This window comes from Charadrius vociferus, unplaced genomic scaffold, assembly GCF_000708025.1.
Source record: "Charadrius vociferus isolate BGI_N301 unplaced genomic scaffold, ASM70802v2 scaffold18, whole genome shotgun sequence".
In the NCBI taxonomy this organism is placed as follows: domain Eukaryota; kingdom Metazoa; phylum Chordata; class Aves; order Charadriiformes; family Charadriidae; genus Charadrius; species Charadrius vociferus.
Genome location: NW_009649565.1, coordinates 272,086 through 288,207, shown reverse-complemented (window position 1 = coordinate 288,207; position 16,122 = coordinate 272,086). Strand labels below are relative to the sequence as shown.

At 50.4% G+C, this 16,122-nt stretch overlaps 1 protein-coding gene across 1 annotated transcript; it reads right to left on the bottom strand.

Annotated features, from left to right (window-relative positions):
* Positions 1–221: 221 nt before the first annotated feature.
* On the bottom strand, positions 222–12,869 carry LOC104290883 (cytochrome P450 3A24-like). The gene is made up of 13 exons (XM_009890055.1): positions 12,799–12,869; positions 11,705–11,798; positions 10,502–10,554; positions 9,037–9,136; positions 8,264–8,377; positions 7,583–7,671; positions 6,839–6,987; positions 6,232–6,359; positions 5,816–5,900; positions 4,678–4,838; positions 4,237–4,463; positions 2,598–2,760; positions 222–317 (listed from the first exon to the last, which is right to left on the bottom strand). The coding sequence occupies exons 1-13, from the start codon at positions 12,867–12,869 to the stop codon at positions 222–224; spliced, it is 1,530 nt and encodes a 509-aa protein (XP_009888357.1).
* Positions 12,870–16,122: the final 3,253 nt, after the last annotated feature.

Genomic DNA, 16,122 nt, shown 5'->3' with positions numbered 1-16,122 from the left:
CTCGCAAAATGCCTATTGTGATCGGGGACAGCGGGATCTGGGGCTAATTTTCATTAGGATAATGCTCATGTAATTATCCTGCACCAAGCCCCTAAAACCTTGTTGTGAAATGGGGGTTTGTGCCACGGACATTTCTACAGCACGCACATCAATCTGGGTCTCCTTTTAAGACTTAGAGGAGGCACCATCAAACAAGAGTCTCTGATCTGTTCCTGCGTCTTTCAGTTCTTCAGATCAGCATGGGCTCTGGGGACCATCTTCAGGACGATGGGCTTCTTCGGTTGAATGAAGCCTTTCGTGTCCAGAACCAGCGGGACCTTGAGCAGAAGGGAAAAAAAACCCCAACAAAATAGCCATGTAAGCTGGGAAAAGGACAGTCATAATACCGATGGGACCCCTACAGCCCACATACATCTCAGCCACCCCTTGTTTTCAACGCATTTCCTAACTTACAGATAGATGTTCTTGTAGCAGGACTATCACTGTTGCTTATGCAAAACAGCTACGAGCTGGGGTTTAATAGCCCTCAGCTCTGTAATAAACTGGTTAGTGAATTCTGACTTTCACATGGCATGGTAGGGAGAGCTCGGTGCACCGATCAACAGGCTGCACATGGAGGGAAAAGCAGCAAAAACCCACCCGGGGAGCCACGGCTGAGGAGGGGCACGCAGTGCCATTTTGTTTAACGTGGAAGTGTGTCAGCGCTAAGGGGAACTGGATCGTAATGGGAGCTGGAGGAGCAATAAGCTCTCCAGGAAGTAGCGAAACTAAGATTGCTGCTCAAACTGAGTACCGAAGAAAAAGCATCCTCACACAGAAAAGCGATGGGCTCCCCTGGGGTGGGCTGGAAACCTCAATAAAAAGAACATTTAAAACTGGGGTTGGAGGGAGTCAACTTGCAGGGGAGGGAAGGATGTTTTACCAAGTCCCCTCCATCAATTCGATCCTGCTCGTATCCCAGCTCTCCTTCTCCCCATCAGGACAAGGGCAATACACGCCCAGCCTGACAAGCTGCGTTAAAAACCCCATATCCCAGTAAGCTTTGTTTCAGGCAATTTAAGCAATGTGGCTCAGAGCCCAATGTGCCATCAGTGGAGGAGTGAGAGGAGGCTGCAGCTTCCATATACGTATTCCAAAGGGATGTTCCAGCATGAATTTTTCCCTCCTGCTCTAATCTGATGTACATGACATCTTCTGTAGAAAAAAGGACTGAAAGAGCCCCATAAACCTATGGGCACCAATAATACAATACATATTTAACTTGTCTCCTTTTAATTAAAGGCAGTTATAAAAAGAATCAATTTTATGGATTGCAGAGGACTAGAAAAATGTCATTAGAGTTGGGGGAGGGTGGATAGGTCACTGCATTGTTAATGGACTATTACAGTCTTTCACCTCCAGGTTACTAGTTGAGTTGCAATCTGAATCTGCAGAGATTCCATCTGAGCACTCGTGCCAAGTCATAATTTAATAAGGATTTTTCTGTTTCTTACAACAAATGTCCTTTGAATACACTCGCTGCCCCCTCTGCTCTGATTTCCCAAGCTCGCCTTGTGAAGGAGATGTATTAACGGCACAGCCTTTTGCAGCACTGGATGAAGAAAGCCGGTTCGGGGGTCGAAACAAACACCAAACATTGTGTGACCTGCCTCTGAGTCAGAGGGAGTTGCCACGCTTTCAGGAGGGCTTGCTTGACGTATAATTTCCAACAGCCATTGCATTTACTTTAAGTCAAACAGCCCCGTCTTGCAGGGCCTGCAACTTGTGGGGTCTTCCTACGCTGGGTCAAGGCAGAATGGCAGGGAACCGTGGGGGACTGAGCACCCCACAACTTAGGTGCACCCAAAGAAGGGTAGAGGATTTCAGGGATTTCAGCCTGACATAGTCAGCCTGGAGAAGAGAAGGCTCTGGGGAGATCTTATTGCGGCCTTCCAGTCCCTAAAGGGGGCCTACAGGAGAGCTGGGGAAGGACTTTTTACGAGGGCATGTAGTGACAGGGCCTTTTGCTTTAAACTGGAAGAGGGCAGGTTTAGATTAAACACTAGGAAGAAGGTTTTCACTTTAAGGGTGGTAAGGCACTGGCCCAGGTTGCCCAGAGAGGTTGTTGAGGCCCCATCCCTGGAGGTGTTCAAGGCCAGGCTGGACGGGGCCTTGGGCAACCTGGGCTGGTGGGAGGTGTCCCTGCCCATGGCAGGGGGGGTCGGGACTTGATGATCTTCAAGGGCCTTTCCAACCTGAACCATTCTATGATTCTATATTCCACCAACATTAAATTCGCTTCTGCAGAGGCTTAAAAAAATGTATCAGCAACTTGTGGTGAACCATTTAAATTAACTGAGACGATTTAAATACAGTTATTCCCATATGCCTCTCTAATCCACAGTGAAACCTTCCTCCCTGATCACTGTTTGAAGTAGTAAAACCCAAGTCTGCAGGCAAGGTGGAGTGGTCTCTGAACTCCCTGGGGAAGAGAGGCATTTAATGTGCACGTGAGACAGTTCCCTGTTTGTCCGGAGATGTAGGCAAAAGGGAGCGCCGAGGACTGTCTCAGTGGGACTAAAGGGTGGACAACGAACCACATCACCCCATATCCTCACCGGAGTGTCTTTGCAGGTTCTGAACGAGAAGTTTTGCAACAGGACGACCACAGCCACTTTCAGAGTGAGGAGAGCAAACCTCATTCCTATGCAGTTCCTGGGGCCAGCCCCGAACGGCAGGAAGGTGTAGGGGTCGATAGACTCTTTGTTCTCTTTACTGAACCTGATAACAAAAAAAAAAAAAAAAGTGTTAGAAAGAGCTACTGTTGCAGGATGTGCCAGCTTTCAGATCTGAAGTGATGAGGAGCCTGGGAAGGCAAAAGCTTTTTGTGTTTCTGTGCGTATTAGAAGAACCCAGCTAAGTCCCTTATTTCTGTCTCAATAGATGCCTCATGCCTCTGCTTTTATCCCGCTGCTTGGAGTTGGCTGTGCATCTCCAGGTGCATCAGGTGAACAGGGAATACCTGAAATATGCTAATAGATCTCATAACTACTCTTTTCTCAGAACTCCCTCTCAGCTCAAAAACTGAACCCAGATTTCAAACCCTAAAACACACAGGTCTACAGCTTCACGTCTTCCCTTTCGATCAAAGGACTGGGCGAACACAAAGACGTTCTCCCCCTGCGTGACTAAAGGGAGGGTTGCTTTTGAGCCACGCCAGCCATTCCTCTCCTCATCATGAAAAACAGGGAAGAACAATCAGCTTCACAGAGAAATTTGGCACTGAGCATTTTCAGTAATACTTCTTAGTGATCAGTTAGTTTTCATGTCAGAAAGCTTTTCATTCCCGGTGCATGGGGTCCAGGTACAAACCTCAGCCATGCTAAGTCAGCAGTGAAGTATCTCGCTACTGAGACACCAGCACATCCCTCTGATGAACTCCCAGCAAAGCAAGTGAGCCCTAAAGAGCTCCTGTCCATCTACCCATGCCCAGTTTGCCAACTGGAGTTAGGATGCAGCTACTGGAGCAATGGGTATAAACTGCCCATTGCCAGAGTACTCCCATTTGGGTGGTTCCTTCTGCATTCTACACAAGGTGACCACAGGTGTCCATAGGTGATTTCAGCAGCACCCAGCTCCCTCCCTAACTTTTGCCTGATACTGCCGCCACATGTTGTCCCAAAGGTCACCACAACCCCACACTGGGGTTAGCTACCAGGGGTACTTCAACTCCTGGTGCAAGGGCACAGATCTGGTCCTGCTCTCTCTGGACCAACCCTCAACGTCTTTGTGGCCACCTGAAGGCTAGCAGGCCCAGGGTCTCCCAGGTCTGCCTTGGGCTATTGCCTCACTTTGCAGGGTCTGACAGAGACTCCTAAGCAAGGATTGTTCCATAACTTGAGTTGAAAAATTAAGTTTTATTTCTACCCGTCTTTGCCCTTCCACTGCTGGTTTGCACGGCACCGTGCCAGTCACCCAACGGCTCTTGTTTTAATATCTGGCCATAAACCCCTCAGTGTTACAGCTGCTGGGAGCTGCTCTCACTGTCGCTCCCTTCAATACAGTTAATTAAATTCCATGCACAGTTTATGGATGTAGATCATAAAACTCCCCTCACGGTAATGCTGGGACTAGATGTCAGACAATGATAAATGCCTAATTTAAATGTTATAATCATGCATTCCCAACTTTCGCTGCCATTTCCATTACCAGGGCTGAGGTTGGGCACGCAGCTATTGCCCCCCGCCTGGCCCTCACCTCTCAGGCCTGAATTCCTCTGGCTCTGGCCAGTACTCCGGGTCACGCTGCATCACGTAGGCTGGGATCATGACCACCATGCCCTTTGGAATAGTCACACCATTGAGCTCCACTGTTTTCTTGCAGACCCTCTCAATCCGGCCACCGACAGGGAAGAGCCGGAGGGTTTCATTCACCACCATATCGAGGTACTCCATCTGCATGATGGCATTGTACGTGGGAGCAGCCTGGGGAGAGGAATCAGGATGGCAACAAACATAGGACTTCAACCCCCACCCCAACACCCCCGCAGTGCGTCCCCTTCAGGCATCAGAGACCAGGGGAGGGGAAACCTCAGTGCCAGCACTCCCTCCATTCTGTTTTATTTCCAACCTGGTTGTTGGCTCAGGGTCTACAAGGCACAGGCGGGAACAACCCCATCATCTCCCCACTCTCCCTTACCTTGTTGGGCAGGTTTGCATCAATCTCATCCTGGAGTTGCTGCTGCACATCCGGGTGGACGGCCAGGTTATACGATATGTAGCTGAGGGTAGAGCTGGTGGTCTCATAACCAGCAAAGACAAAGATAAGAGCCTGGGCCAGGATTTCTTCATCGCTTAATGCTGAAAAGAGGCACAAAAGCACATGCAAGAAGCTGAAAACTACAGTAATTACCCCTTGGGAATTCAGGTTCCCACTCGTCAGTCTAGGTAACACTATTCATAACTACTTGACAGTTGGTAAAAGAAATATCCAGCTAACCTTCTGGTACCACAAAGGGGTGGATCTTGCGCTGTTGTACAGCCAGAAAACTGCTGTCAGGATCAGCAGTGTTATGTTGCTTTCTTTAAGAACACAGTCAAGGCACGTGCAGCCTGAGCCTGACTCTCTGCTATCTTCTGGGACCATGCTCCTGGGCCAAAAAAAAATAAGGGCACGTGCCAGGAAAAGTTAGAGATGAAGAGATGTCCGGCGGCTCCTCTAAGCCATGAGGTGAGCCTCGCACTGCCGAGGGATTAGTAGCCCTGAGCATGATGTGGCAGTGGTAATAAGGAGAACACAGGACTTAACGCTGGTAGCGCAGTAGTGTCCCAGTGCCGCCAGGATGCCGTGCAGGGTGTCGTACAAATACCCTCTCCCCACACCTCAGAAGTTTGCAAGCATCCTGCCTTGACTGAGGCTGATGGATGGGGACTATGCCTTGGCTGAACCGTTATTTTCTAAATCTATCATTTTACCAAAGATGAGGAACAGAGATGAGCTCATAGATGTGCAAGGTGTGTGCAGCATATGGGCTTTGTGGGCTTTATGAAATACAGCCAACATTGCTGGCTTTCACAGAAGATAAAATAAGAAATGGGAGTAAGGAGATATTCATTCTGTTTGCTCTTTGTTGCACAAACAGACCTCAGGATTCATCCCAGGAAATGGGATATAACAAAATATGGCTGATGTGTGATAAGCATCATTACAGCTCCACTACCGAGACCTCGAATCTCCCATAGGACTAATGACTAAAATCCTCTCCTACTTCCTTCCTTTAACTGCACAAGAAACTACCATGCTTTCCGCTGAGAGGAGGACAGATCTCAAGACGTACATTTGTATGAGTCAGTCTCAGCAGAATTGGAGCTCTCCTGTGAGCTCTGCGAGTCAACCATGAGTTGCAGGAAATCAACCCGGTTCTGGGAAGAAAAAGAGACAGTCAGAGAAGATGCGGGTGGGGAGGAGGCAAACCTCGTCCAGCCAAGCTCCTTGTTGAGACACCTGTTCCATTCATAGCCCCCCCAGAAGGCTCATGGTGTCTCTCAGACTGGAGACCTTCTATGAACACAGATACTTTCTCCACGTGGAGGCCTAGGCAGGGCATGTTTCTCACCCTCCCCATGTTTGGTGAGCTGGGAGATGTTATGGAGAGTAGGGGATATGCCACAGCTTCTGAAGACGTCATCAGGTCCCTCCTGCACTCAGAAGGGCAGCACAGTGAAGAGAAGAGGCCACCTGGGCTGGACTCACCCTGCCGCTGCCCTTTTCCCTCTCCTTCTTCATTTTTATGAAGACTCCGTTGAAGAAGTCCATAACCTTTGAGGGCAATAGAGTAACATTCATCTTTTCCAGCACTGGGACAACGAAGGGGAACAACACTAAAAGGAGACAAAAGAACAACATATTTTAGCCCAAAGGGGCCCAAGAAACTCAAAACTGGCACAAAGCATAGAAAGGAGAGGGACCCTGACCCCAAAAATGGCTTTTTGTTGCCTTCAGATCTCTTTTTACCTAACCATGGCTGGCATGCAATAGCACTTGCGAATCTCCTCCATATGTCACTCTATGGCCACAATGCCACACTAAGTGTAGCTCTCTGTGACAGAGAAGGTCTCCATTGCATCTCTGCCTGTACGAGGATGCTGCAAAGACCCACACGGGCTATACAAATCTCGACTGTGGTTTCACTGGGGAAATATTTCTGCAGATCTACTAGGGTGAATCTAATCCTGCAAAGTGCTGAGCATCTCCCATATGGCAAAGAGGACTCAAAGCTACTAAGGGAGCTACCAGGAAATGTAGGTGGTCACCACCTCTGACATTGATTCAGGGCTATATGAGATGAGATGTGTCATACCTAGGAATACGAACACGGGGTTTAGGAAATTGAATTTAAGAAATTTCTTAATGTTGGTGACAAAGGGGTCACTGGGATTGCCCATGGAGTCAACATTCACACTGAAAGAAGTGCTGGTCACCACGTCCATGCTGTAGGCTCCAAAAATGCTAGGTGGAGAAGAAGAGAGAGTGAATGGGATGAACCCAACCAGTGTAGTGGATAAGAGCCCATCTAGGAACAATCCTTGAGAAAGGGAATCTCATTTAATCAAGGACTCAGTGCAGAGTCCTAACACAGTAGGTCCTGTTCTGATTTGGTAGTAACCATCATTATATTTTCCCACGTTTCCCGAATTGCATTTATCCCCCAATTTTTCTCAGCGTCAAAAACCTAGGCTGTAGTTGGAAAGCACTGAACTGCAGTCCAGGGTAACAAAGACAGTATTCTGTTTTCCATGTGTAAAAGGGGATCTAAATATTACATCTAAAAATACCGCATCTTGTGGGGCTTCTGGAATGGGCCCTGCCTGTTCCTCAAAATGCATCCCTAGTAAAATGAAATGGGAAACGGGCCACAGCTACCCCGTTAGAGCAGAGCACAGCACAAGCAGCCCACTGCTGAGGAACATACCATGCCCACGCCCATAATTGACAAGGGATCTATGCTGCAGCGTGGAAAAGGCTCTCCAAACCCTCTCTCTGCGGGGGCCCTTCCCGACACTGAATACAAACTCTTTCCTGTCAGCCCCACGCAGTTACTCACTCCTTTGTGTTTATGAACTCATCATTAGCCACTTTCTTCTCAATGTTTTTCACTAATTTTTCTCCATAGTCAGTAATGACAGGGAACATCTGAAATGCAAACCAAAGCAGAAGACACTGTTGACTCTTTCACCTCCACCAAACAAGGCTGGGTAACTCCGCACTGCCATCTGTGCCTTGCCAAGTCTTTGGCTTGCGGAGGAAGGGCAGGCAAGGGGAAGGTATCATTTCCAGGCCTCAGATGTTGCGTTCTCTCATCTTACTAACCAGTCCACAGAGCTCATTTGACTATGATTGAGCAGGCTTCACCTCCCAAAATCCACACTGAGCTCCCATTCCAGCTAAGCATCCGCTCCGGGTGGAAGCAAACGTGGCTCCTGAGCACATGGAAATGGGCACCCATGGTCTGAGCGATACGCTTAGCAAGAAGGAGATACAGGTCATGGGGCCAACAGCCTCAGTGTGCAGCACCTTGTGTGCCATTACATACCCTTCTCCTGACCCCCTCCCCATGATGGTAGAAAGCCACTGGGTTGCTGAACTGCACCCAACGAAGCAGGTGCTAATGGATGTGGTCTTGACCAATGGAGCAACTTCCTCACTTGAGGGAAAGGTTTGTACTCAGAAATGCCCCAGTCCTCCTCTGGCCACTGATGCAAAGCACCAGCGGCCTCCGCTTTACCTCCTTCAGCTTCCCGCTGGTGAAGGTCGGAGACAGAACATTGCGAATTCTTTTCCACTTCTCATCTTCAGCCACATTGAGGGCCGACTCCAGGATCCCATTGAGACCAAAGTTCTGCACAGGAACAGCAAAAAGGGACAGGGTTATACAGGGAGATGGGTGAAGGTTTCCAGCCCTCTCCCACATGACAGAACTGCAAAAAAATACCCACTAAGTCACATCAGCTCTACCTCAACCAGCAAACAACAGAAATGGAAACAAAAGTGTAAGAGTCATAAATGCCATCAGCCCTAGGGTACATGCAGGCTGACGTCCCAATGTCCCAGCCAGGGTGGCCTCTACCCCTGCCTAGCAGAGTTTTTTGTTGGTACCATCAATAAACTGGGGCACAACACAGAGCAACTGCTTGCTGAAGGGCTCACAGAAGGAGAACAGAAACCAGGAATCACGGAATCTCCTAGATTGGAAAAGACCTGTAAGATGATCTAGTCCGATCATTAACCTAACACTGACCAGCCCACCACTAAACCGCGTCCCTGAGCACTATATCTACACGACCCGTAAATACCTCCGGGGATGGGGACTCTACCACTGCCCTGGGTAACGCGTTCCAATGCCTCACGACCCTTTCAGTAAAGAAATTCTTCCTAATATCGAATCTAAACTTCCCTTGGTGCAACTTGAAGCCATTTCCTCTTGTTCTAGAAAAAACTCTTTCTTTCTTTCTGCGCGTGCTCTGTACTGGAGAGCAAAGCACGGGAGCAGATACCTACCCGGCGATTGGTAAAGACGGTATAGCACTCTTTCACCAGGATGTGTTTGATGAGGGTGGGGTCCAGAACAGCCAGCACAGGCTGCCTGCCGTCAAAAATCCTGAGCCAAGAGAAACCCACAGTCAGTCCATCGCTCGCGGTCAGCTGGAGCAAAAGCAGCCTGCTTCGTCTGCGGTCGGAGCCGCGCACATGGACGGCGCGAGCCCAGAGGGTTGGGGCCAGCTGAGTCCCCTCTGACCAAACAGCCAAAGGGAGGAGGCTGCAACTGTTTTATTATGCAGTAAAACAGGAGAAAGGGAAAGAAAGTGCCAAACGCAGACAGCATGAGCGTTTCTAGCAATCGTCTGTGGTACTAAAGAGTTGCCAAAGCAGTGTGGGTTTAGATAAAAGGCAGCTTTTGCCGCGACGCTGATCCCCTGCGCTTGGGCTGTCGGAGCTCTGTTTCTGCAACTGGTAGCTGGAGTCACTGAACCCACACCACATCGCCTACCTGCGGGGTAGAGAGATTTCCCTGCCTGGCCTACGAGGCAACGAGAGGGGGAAAACTCATCTGTCTCCTCCATTTTCAATCAGCAGAGGCAGAAAAACTTAAAAGCCACGGTGTGGACTAGAGGGCAGGGAGCCTTGGGCCGCAGCCGAGGGAAGCTGCCGCCTTCAAGAGGCTTGAGAACATTTAATCTGTCGGAAAAAAAAAAAAAAAGAAAACATGCTAGGTTTCACGGGGCCTCCTAGGGTTTGTTTTGCACAACAATTTTGCTTCGGTTTGAGAGGTTCTCAAGAGAAGCGGGATAAGAGGCCCCGGCACAAACCCGGCGCCGTGCGGGGAGCGGGGAGGCAGGTTGAAAGGCAGCTCGCGCCCCGGCTGCGGGAGAGGCAGGGAGCAAGATGAAAAACGCGGCGGCAGCCTGCAGCTCGCTTTCTGCTCAAGACAGACGAAGAGCCGGCTTCAAAGGCACGAGGCTCAGTTTGACACCGAGCAGCGGAGCTTTCTGGGCAGGCAGGGCGGTTGGGAAACGGTCGGTGCCTTTCCTCACCGATGAGTCTGGAGCTGGGAGATAAAGGGATGGCCGCGCTGATTTGGCGGTTGTTGGAGGACGAGGGGAGCTCCCCGGGCTCTCTGCGGTGCAATTTTCCCCCACCCCGAGGTTACTACCACTGCTCTTTAGTTTTTTTAATGCTCCAAAAAGGGAAAAGGAAAAAAAAAAGCTATTTGCAAAGCTTATGCAAACAAACGACCCCCAAACTGGCCACCATCATCCCAGCCCTGCACGGCGCTGAAATCCCAGCAGGAGAGAAGTCTCGGAGAGACGGCTGGAGATTCTCCCAGTGGTGAACCTGGATTTTCCCAAGCTGTAACTGCTGGAATTACAGTGCTGAGACATGGTGGCAACGTACCTCTTTCCATTCTATTTTGGGGTGGCCGAGCACCCCAAACAGGCAGGTTTTTTTTTCTCAAGAAACTCACCCCCAGATTTTACCGTATTTTTCAAAGCACATCTGATCAAAATTCAGGACTCCCTGCAAAAGAAGAAAGGCGAAATGAACAGTTTGCCAGTGAAGAGTGATCAAAGCAGGTCACAGCTGGCAGCGCGGCGCATCCCACAGCCCCATCGTAAGCGGCAGAGTTTGGGGGGTGCATGGGAGCTCGTAAGAGTCACACAGACACTTAGGGGACCTTTGCACTGGAGGGAAAAAAGAGAGCAAAGAGAAAAGAAAGAAAGAAAGAAAAAAAAAAGCCCTTTCAACTTCCACTAGCCAATCTGAGCTAAAAATGTGATGAAGACAAGGTACGACAGGGTACACAGTTTTAGCGTGAGCAGAGTTAGCAGGCAGAGCCAGATCCCAGGGTGTCCTTTCATCTTCAGCCCAACACGTTAGAGCTGCTACTGCCTTGTCCTCATGAGATCCTCCACTGCAGTCACTGAACCGGAGTGATGATGGCTTTTTTGTTTTGCTTTGTTTCCATTAGGGTTTTAACTGATGTTACGTGTAAGGATGAAACTTATGGGACACATAACACTCGCCATGCATCAACTAAACCATTAGTAAGAGACCACATGCATCCTGTAAGCCCAGCAAACACAAGCTAAAATACCTCTTTAATCGAATCGAACACATTTTGTTCTGCATTTGCAGCCCGTTACCTGGCACCGGCTACTACCTAGTTATTTGTTAAGGTTTGGTAACTTGATAATATTTGAGTTTTACTTCGAAATCTATTTGGCTGGCTTAGTCTTCGGCTGGCCCAACAGCGAGTGGCTGGATGGGGCATTGCTGGGGCTAATTCAGCCTCTTCATGGGGATAACGCAAAGAAACATGCAGTTCTCAGAAACTAGCAGTCTTAGGCACCTCTCCAATATTTTTTTTTCTTTATTATTTTCAACATAACTTCAGCTGCTGGGGAGCAGGTAGGAATCCAAGGAGACACTACTAACTTAAATTACAAACTAGTTGTTGAAAAACACAGCACACCTCATTCAGGTCAAACAGACCCTAAAAGTAATTCTGGGGTTTTCTGTGTGTCCAAAGAGCTTCCTACCTGAAAGAATCATTTCCATCTGACTGAATCAAGGGCAGAGGAAAGCAATGGCCAAAGGATGGGAAAAACAGCACCAGCTCCAAGTAAGAATCTAAGGCAGCTATGGAGCAGCAGCTGCCGGTACTCACGTGCCGGTACTCTAAAAATGTTCCAAAAAATGGCAGAGGCTGTGGTCCGGGAATGCCCAGCTTCTTGAAGGTCTGGAAGGGCCATATCCCATAGCTGCCAAGCAAAGAGCACGTTAGATGCATTTACGCTATGAAAAGAGCAGGTTCTTAATCCTGAGCACAGTGAACAGCTTAAATAGCTGGTTCCTGTCTCCCAGGGAAAGCTGAAATGATGGGCCGCCAGCAGCAGACCTGCTGAGGATCCTCTCTTCCTGCAATAAATGCAGGATCACTTGGGCTACAAGACAATTTGGGGTACATTTTGATTTAAGATGATGGCTGAAAGGAGCTGGAGCCAAATACGGTGCACCTGGGCACCTCAGCTCTTTATTCAGGGGCCTCATTTAGTTCCCCAGACCAGAGATCTGTGACTCAAGTGACTGAAGAGAGTTCTCAGAGGGATTAAGTCCTCAAGCCGAGACCTGCCCTTGTGTTTGTCTTTGCAAAGACCTACTGCGATGCTCAGGTGGTAGAGCCGCAGCAGCACAGCAGCTGAGCGGGGACATAAATTATAACAGCAAAATTAAGTTTTTGCCTGTACAGCTCTCTACAGCTCCCCGGAGTGACATAAGCAAAAGGGTAATTTTGCCAACATAACTATTTAAACGGGGGCTTCTGCTGGCATGAGCACACGGGCAAACATAGACATCACCCACTGCCCTGCTCCCAGCTCGCCCAGCCCAGCCCGGCCAGGAACACCTTGTCCCCTGGCAGCCAAACACCGCCTGCTGCGGTTAAAAACAGGGAGGTTACTTCTCCTTTTGGATCTGCTGAGAAAAGCAAAAAACAATTAAGAAGTTCCTTTTTACTTCCCTCCCAGCCCAGCTCAGCTTCCTCCTTCCCTTCTGCCATGGGGAGGGCACAGGGGAGCCTCTCCTTTATCAGCCCTCGCCTCTGCCTCCAAGGTGGCAGAGGAAGGACCCAGGATGAGTTTTTAATGCTCATCCGAGTCCTTGGGTGCTTCACGGTGAGGGTGATGGTCCCAGCCCCTCCCCAGCTGCAGGCACAGGCTTCTCCTCCTCCCTGGTCACCCTGGAGGACCAGCCTCTACTTACAGGACCAGGAGGCTAAGGAAAGCGATGAGGAGCAGCCAAGTGACAAAAGAAAAGTTTGGCAGGAGATGCATCGTGCCTCCGAGCCTGCCCTGAGAGCACTCTTCTCCTGCGAAGCGGCAGCCCTGGTTTATGATTTCGTTCCCTGACCTTTCGCTGCGCTCACATGGTGCGGAAGGAGGAGTCGCCTTGTTTACTCATTCGCTCAAACTTTAACCCTTGGGCAGGTTTCTCCCTGGATTAGGATGGCAGTAGCGTGCCCAGCCCCGCACCTCTTCAGATTTGAAACTGCTGAAAGGACTGTTTTTACAAGATGAAATGGAAATTGCAATAGCAAAGGGCATCAGCATCCCTAACCCTCCCTCCTGCCTCTCACCCAAAAGCCCTCCAGTTCCCGTGGGGCTGAGGGGAGTCCCCGGCTGCTCCCACAGCAGCAGCGAAGGACCAGACTCACTCGCCTCTCCCTGCTCAGTCTTGCTTTTGCCGGCTTCATCGCTTTTACTGAGGGGTATAATGGGGAGGGTCGAGGAGCTGCCACTGTCCCCCCACCCAGGGGGGTTCTGGCTGCACAGATGTACCTTCCCCGTGCCCATTCACCTTGTCCTCCCGCACCTCCTATTTAGGGTCCAGAAGGGAAGGGGCTGGAGGAGACAGACCTGCTGGGAAACACTCACCCAGGGCTGAAAGGAGTCCGTTATCCTCAGGCAGAGCCCTCTGGTCCTCAGTCTCGGTGAGGAGAAGGATATGGTCCTGTGGTGGCACAACCTGTGCTCGCACCTAGGCCGATGGGAGTTGTGCCTGGTGTCCCTCTGCACACATCGGTGGCTTTGCTGGGTTGCCTGCCCATGGCTCGAGCACCAGGAAGCCACCGAGGCACGGGCAGGAGGTGCTGAGGACCGAGCAATCCCCTGGCACGGTGAGCGCCGCGCTCGCAAGGAGGTCAGCCGGCATGAACGCTCCTCAGCCGCGGTGTTTTGGGATGGGTTCCCGTTCCCCTTCTGCCCCTGGCTTTCTGTTTGCCCTCAGGCGTGGGGCTGCACAAGGTGGCTTTTGTTGTTTGGCTTGAGGCAGCTCAGTGTCCCCCCCAAAACACACACACAGAACCGGCTGCTTTCTACCAGAGAAACAGGGAAAATGCATTACACGTATGGGCAGACTGTGCAGTGGAGCCTCTGGCCAGTTTAGCTACACGTATGCAAACTCCCCGTGCTGGTGGGTGGCTGTGGGGATGGGTCAGGACACGGTCTCCTTTGCCCCCATCACACCAGGAAGGACCACGAATCTCCTCTTCCGTGCGGTCCAGTGTGGTCCCTTTCCCCGTGTCCCCTGAGCCCACCGGCAGACCCATGTGGCCGAGAGGAAATGAGTCCCAGCGAGGAACCCACCTGCACATCACCCTCCCCTGCAGCAGGCATCGTTCTTCTGCCTTGGCCACACTCAGCCTTGAAGAAACCCAAGTGCTTCTGCAATTGTCTGCCACTCAGCGCAGGCAGATCGTGTGTGGCCGTGCCCAGAGGCCAGCAGCATTTTTTGCCTCCGCTCAAACATTTATTTCGCCTCATAAAACACATGCAGTGGGTGCCGAGCCGCTGGCAGGTCCAAGGGTCACCACCACACCCATGTGGAGGAGCCAAGCAGCAGCGCTGCCATTTTTGGCAGGATGACACCTCAGATAACCCCAGCTTTGCACGGCCACGATGTGCTCCATGATTCATGTAATCAGGGGCTGACAGTAATCAGTTAGCTCGTTTATGGAGGAACGTGCCTGATTCCTCCTTCCCCAGGCTGCGCTGAAGAGCTGAGCCCCGGCAGCGTGCCATGGCAGAGGGCTGCGGGAGGAACCTTATTCTCCATTTTACGGGGTCTCCCCCTTATATGACACCTTGAAGCAACCATACCTTGGGAGTTATCCTTTATCACTGCATCCAAAGCCCAGTTCTCCCCTTCACGGGGTCCCACACCAGAAGGACATCAAGAACTGTGATGAGAGGTGGGAGGAGAAACCAGGTGCCAGGGCAGCAACTCCCCGGCCGGGATCAGCTGCATTTCTTCCCTTGCACAAACCCTTTGATTTTGCAATACCATCTGCTAACAGCCCTTGTGATTCCTCAGCGGGAAGTGGGTTTGTGGATCAGCATTTTCTTTGCTCTCAGACAGAAACTGAGGCAAAGCCAGACTTCAGAGGAGAACTAGGATGTTAGCTACCCCCCAAAAAAGTAAATAAAACTATGCAGCAACTTCACATGCAACGAAATCGCTCGTTTGTCCAAAATAGGTTTGAGTGGGGGAAACGTGCTGATGTAGAGGTGACACTCTAAGGAGAAGGTGGGATGCAGAGCCCGATCAAACCTCTGGTGCTCCATCATGCAGCTGAGGGGGTGGAGGGGGGCAGTGACACCGCCCCCCTGACCCATTTCACATCAGGAGCGCACCTCTTCCCGGCAGCAACACGCTCTGCTAATGTCACCGTGACCCTATGGGGACAAAGGACCCAGACTCAGGAGGGGAAACCCATACGGTTGGTGGTGGGGATGTTAGTGCACAGGGCTCTCGCAGCCAGGCTCTGCAGCGTCCCCGCCGGGAACCACATCCGCAGGGTACGCGTGGGGATGGTGACCTTCCGCAAACTCCTTATTTACATGATTTTTGGTTTGTTTTGGTTTTGCACATCTCTCAGAACGCCGTTGTCTTCATGGCTCCACAGATTCTAGAAAATCATGGTTGATAAAAATTCCACCTCTCAACCAAAATTGCTGCCACAGGTGAGAGCTGCAGGTGGGGCGATCCTAAACACTCATCATCACATAATTTTATACAAAATGAAGGTATTAAAGTGATGCTTTTATACTCACACAGCCCTTTGGACCAAATGCCATGGTAGAGCATGTACTTACTGAGGCTATGTTTTTTAAGGTGAGTACCACTGAAATGGCACCCAGGAGGGATAAAGCAGAGGGGAAGGCTCTCCAGGTCATGTTTCCCGGCAACATTTAAAAGGTTTTAGCATTGTGGGCGAGCAAACCACACAGCAGTGCTGCAGGTGAGGCTGCCACGGCATCACAGCACCTTGCCTAAGAAAAAGGAAGAAAGTTGCCCAAGTTTGGGCTGGGATCCTTACACGACTCTCGTCCCTCCAAGGCTGATGACCCAGGAAAAACATCCTGTGGTACTGAAAGGGGGAGCAGCGGGTGCTTCCTACCACGCTTGTGCAGCAGATGTGCTGAAACAAATGAAAAATAACAGCAGCAGCAGACTGGGCTGAGTTGACATCAATGCTCTTTCTCATTTCATCTATTTCACAAAATTATCACTTTTTTTTCCTCCTCT

Bases quoted from the DNA above. Each gene is read 5' to 3' on its own strand.
- LOC104290883 (XM_009890055.1), bottom strand. From the start codon at position 12,869: ATGCATCTCCTGCCAAACTTTTCTTTTGTCACTTGGCTGCTCCTCATC. The intron at 10,555-11,704 runs GTGAGTACCGGC...CTTCTTTTGCAG, and splicing joins CATTTTTAGAGTACCGGCAC to GGAGTCCTGAATTTTGATCA. The intron at 4,839-5,815 runs GTACGTCTTGAG...GCCTCTTTTCAG, and splicing joins TGAGACTGACTCATACAAAT to CATTAAGCGATGAAGAAATC.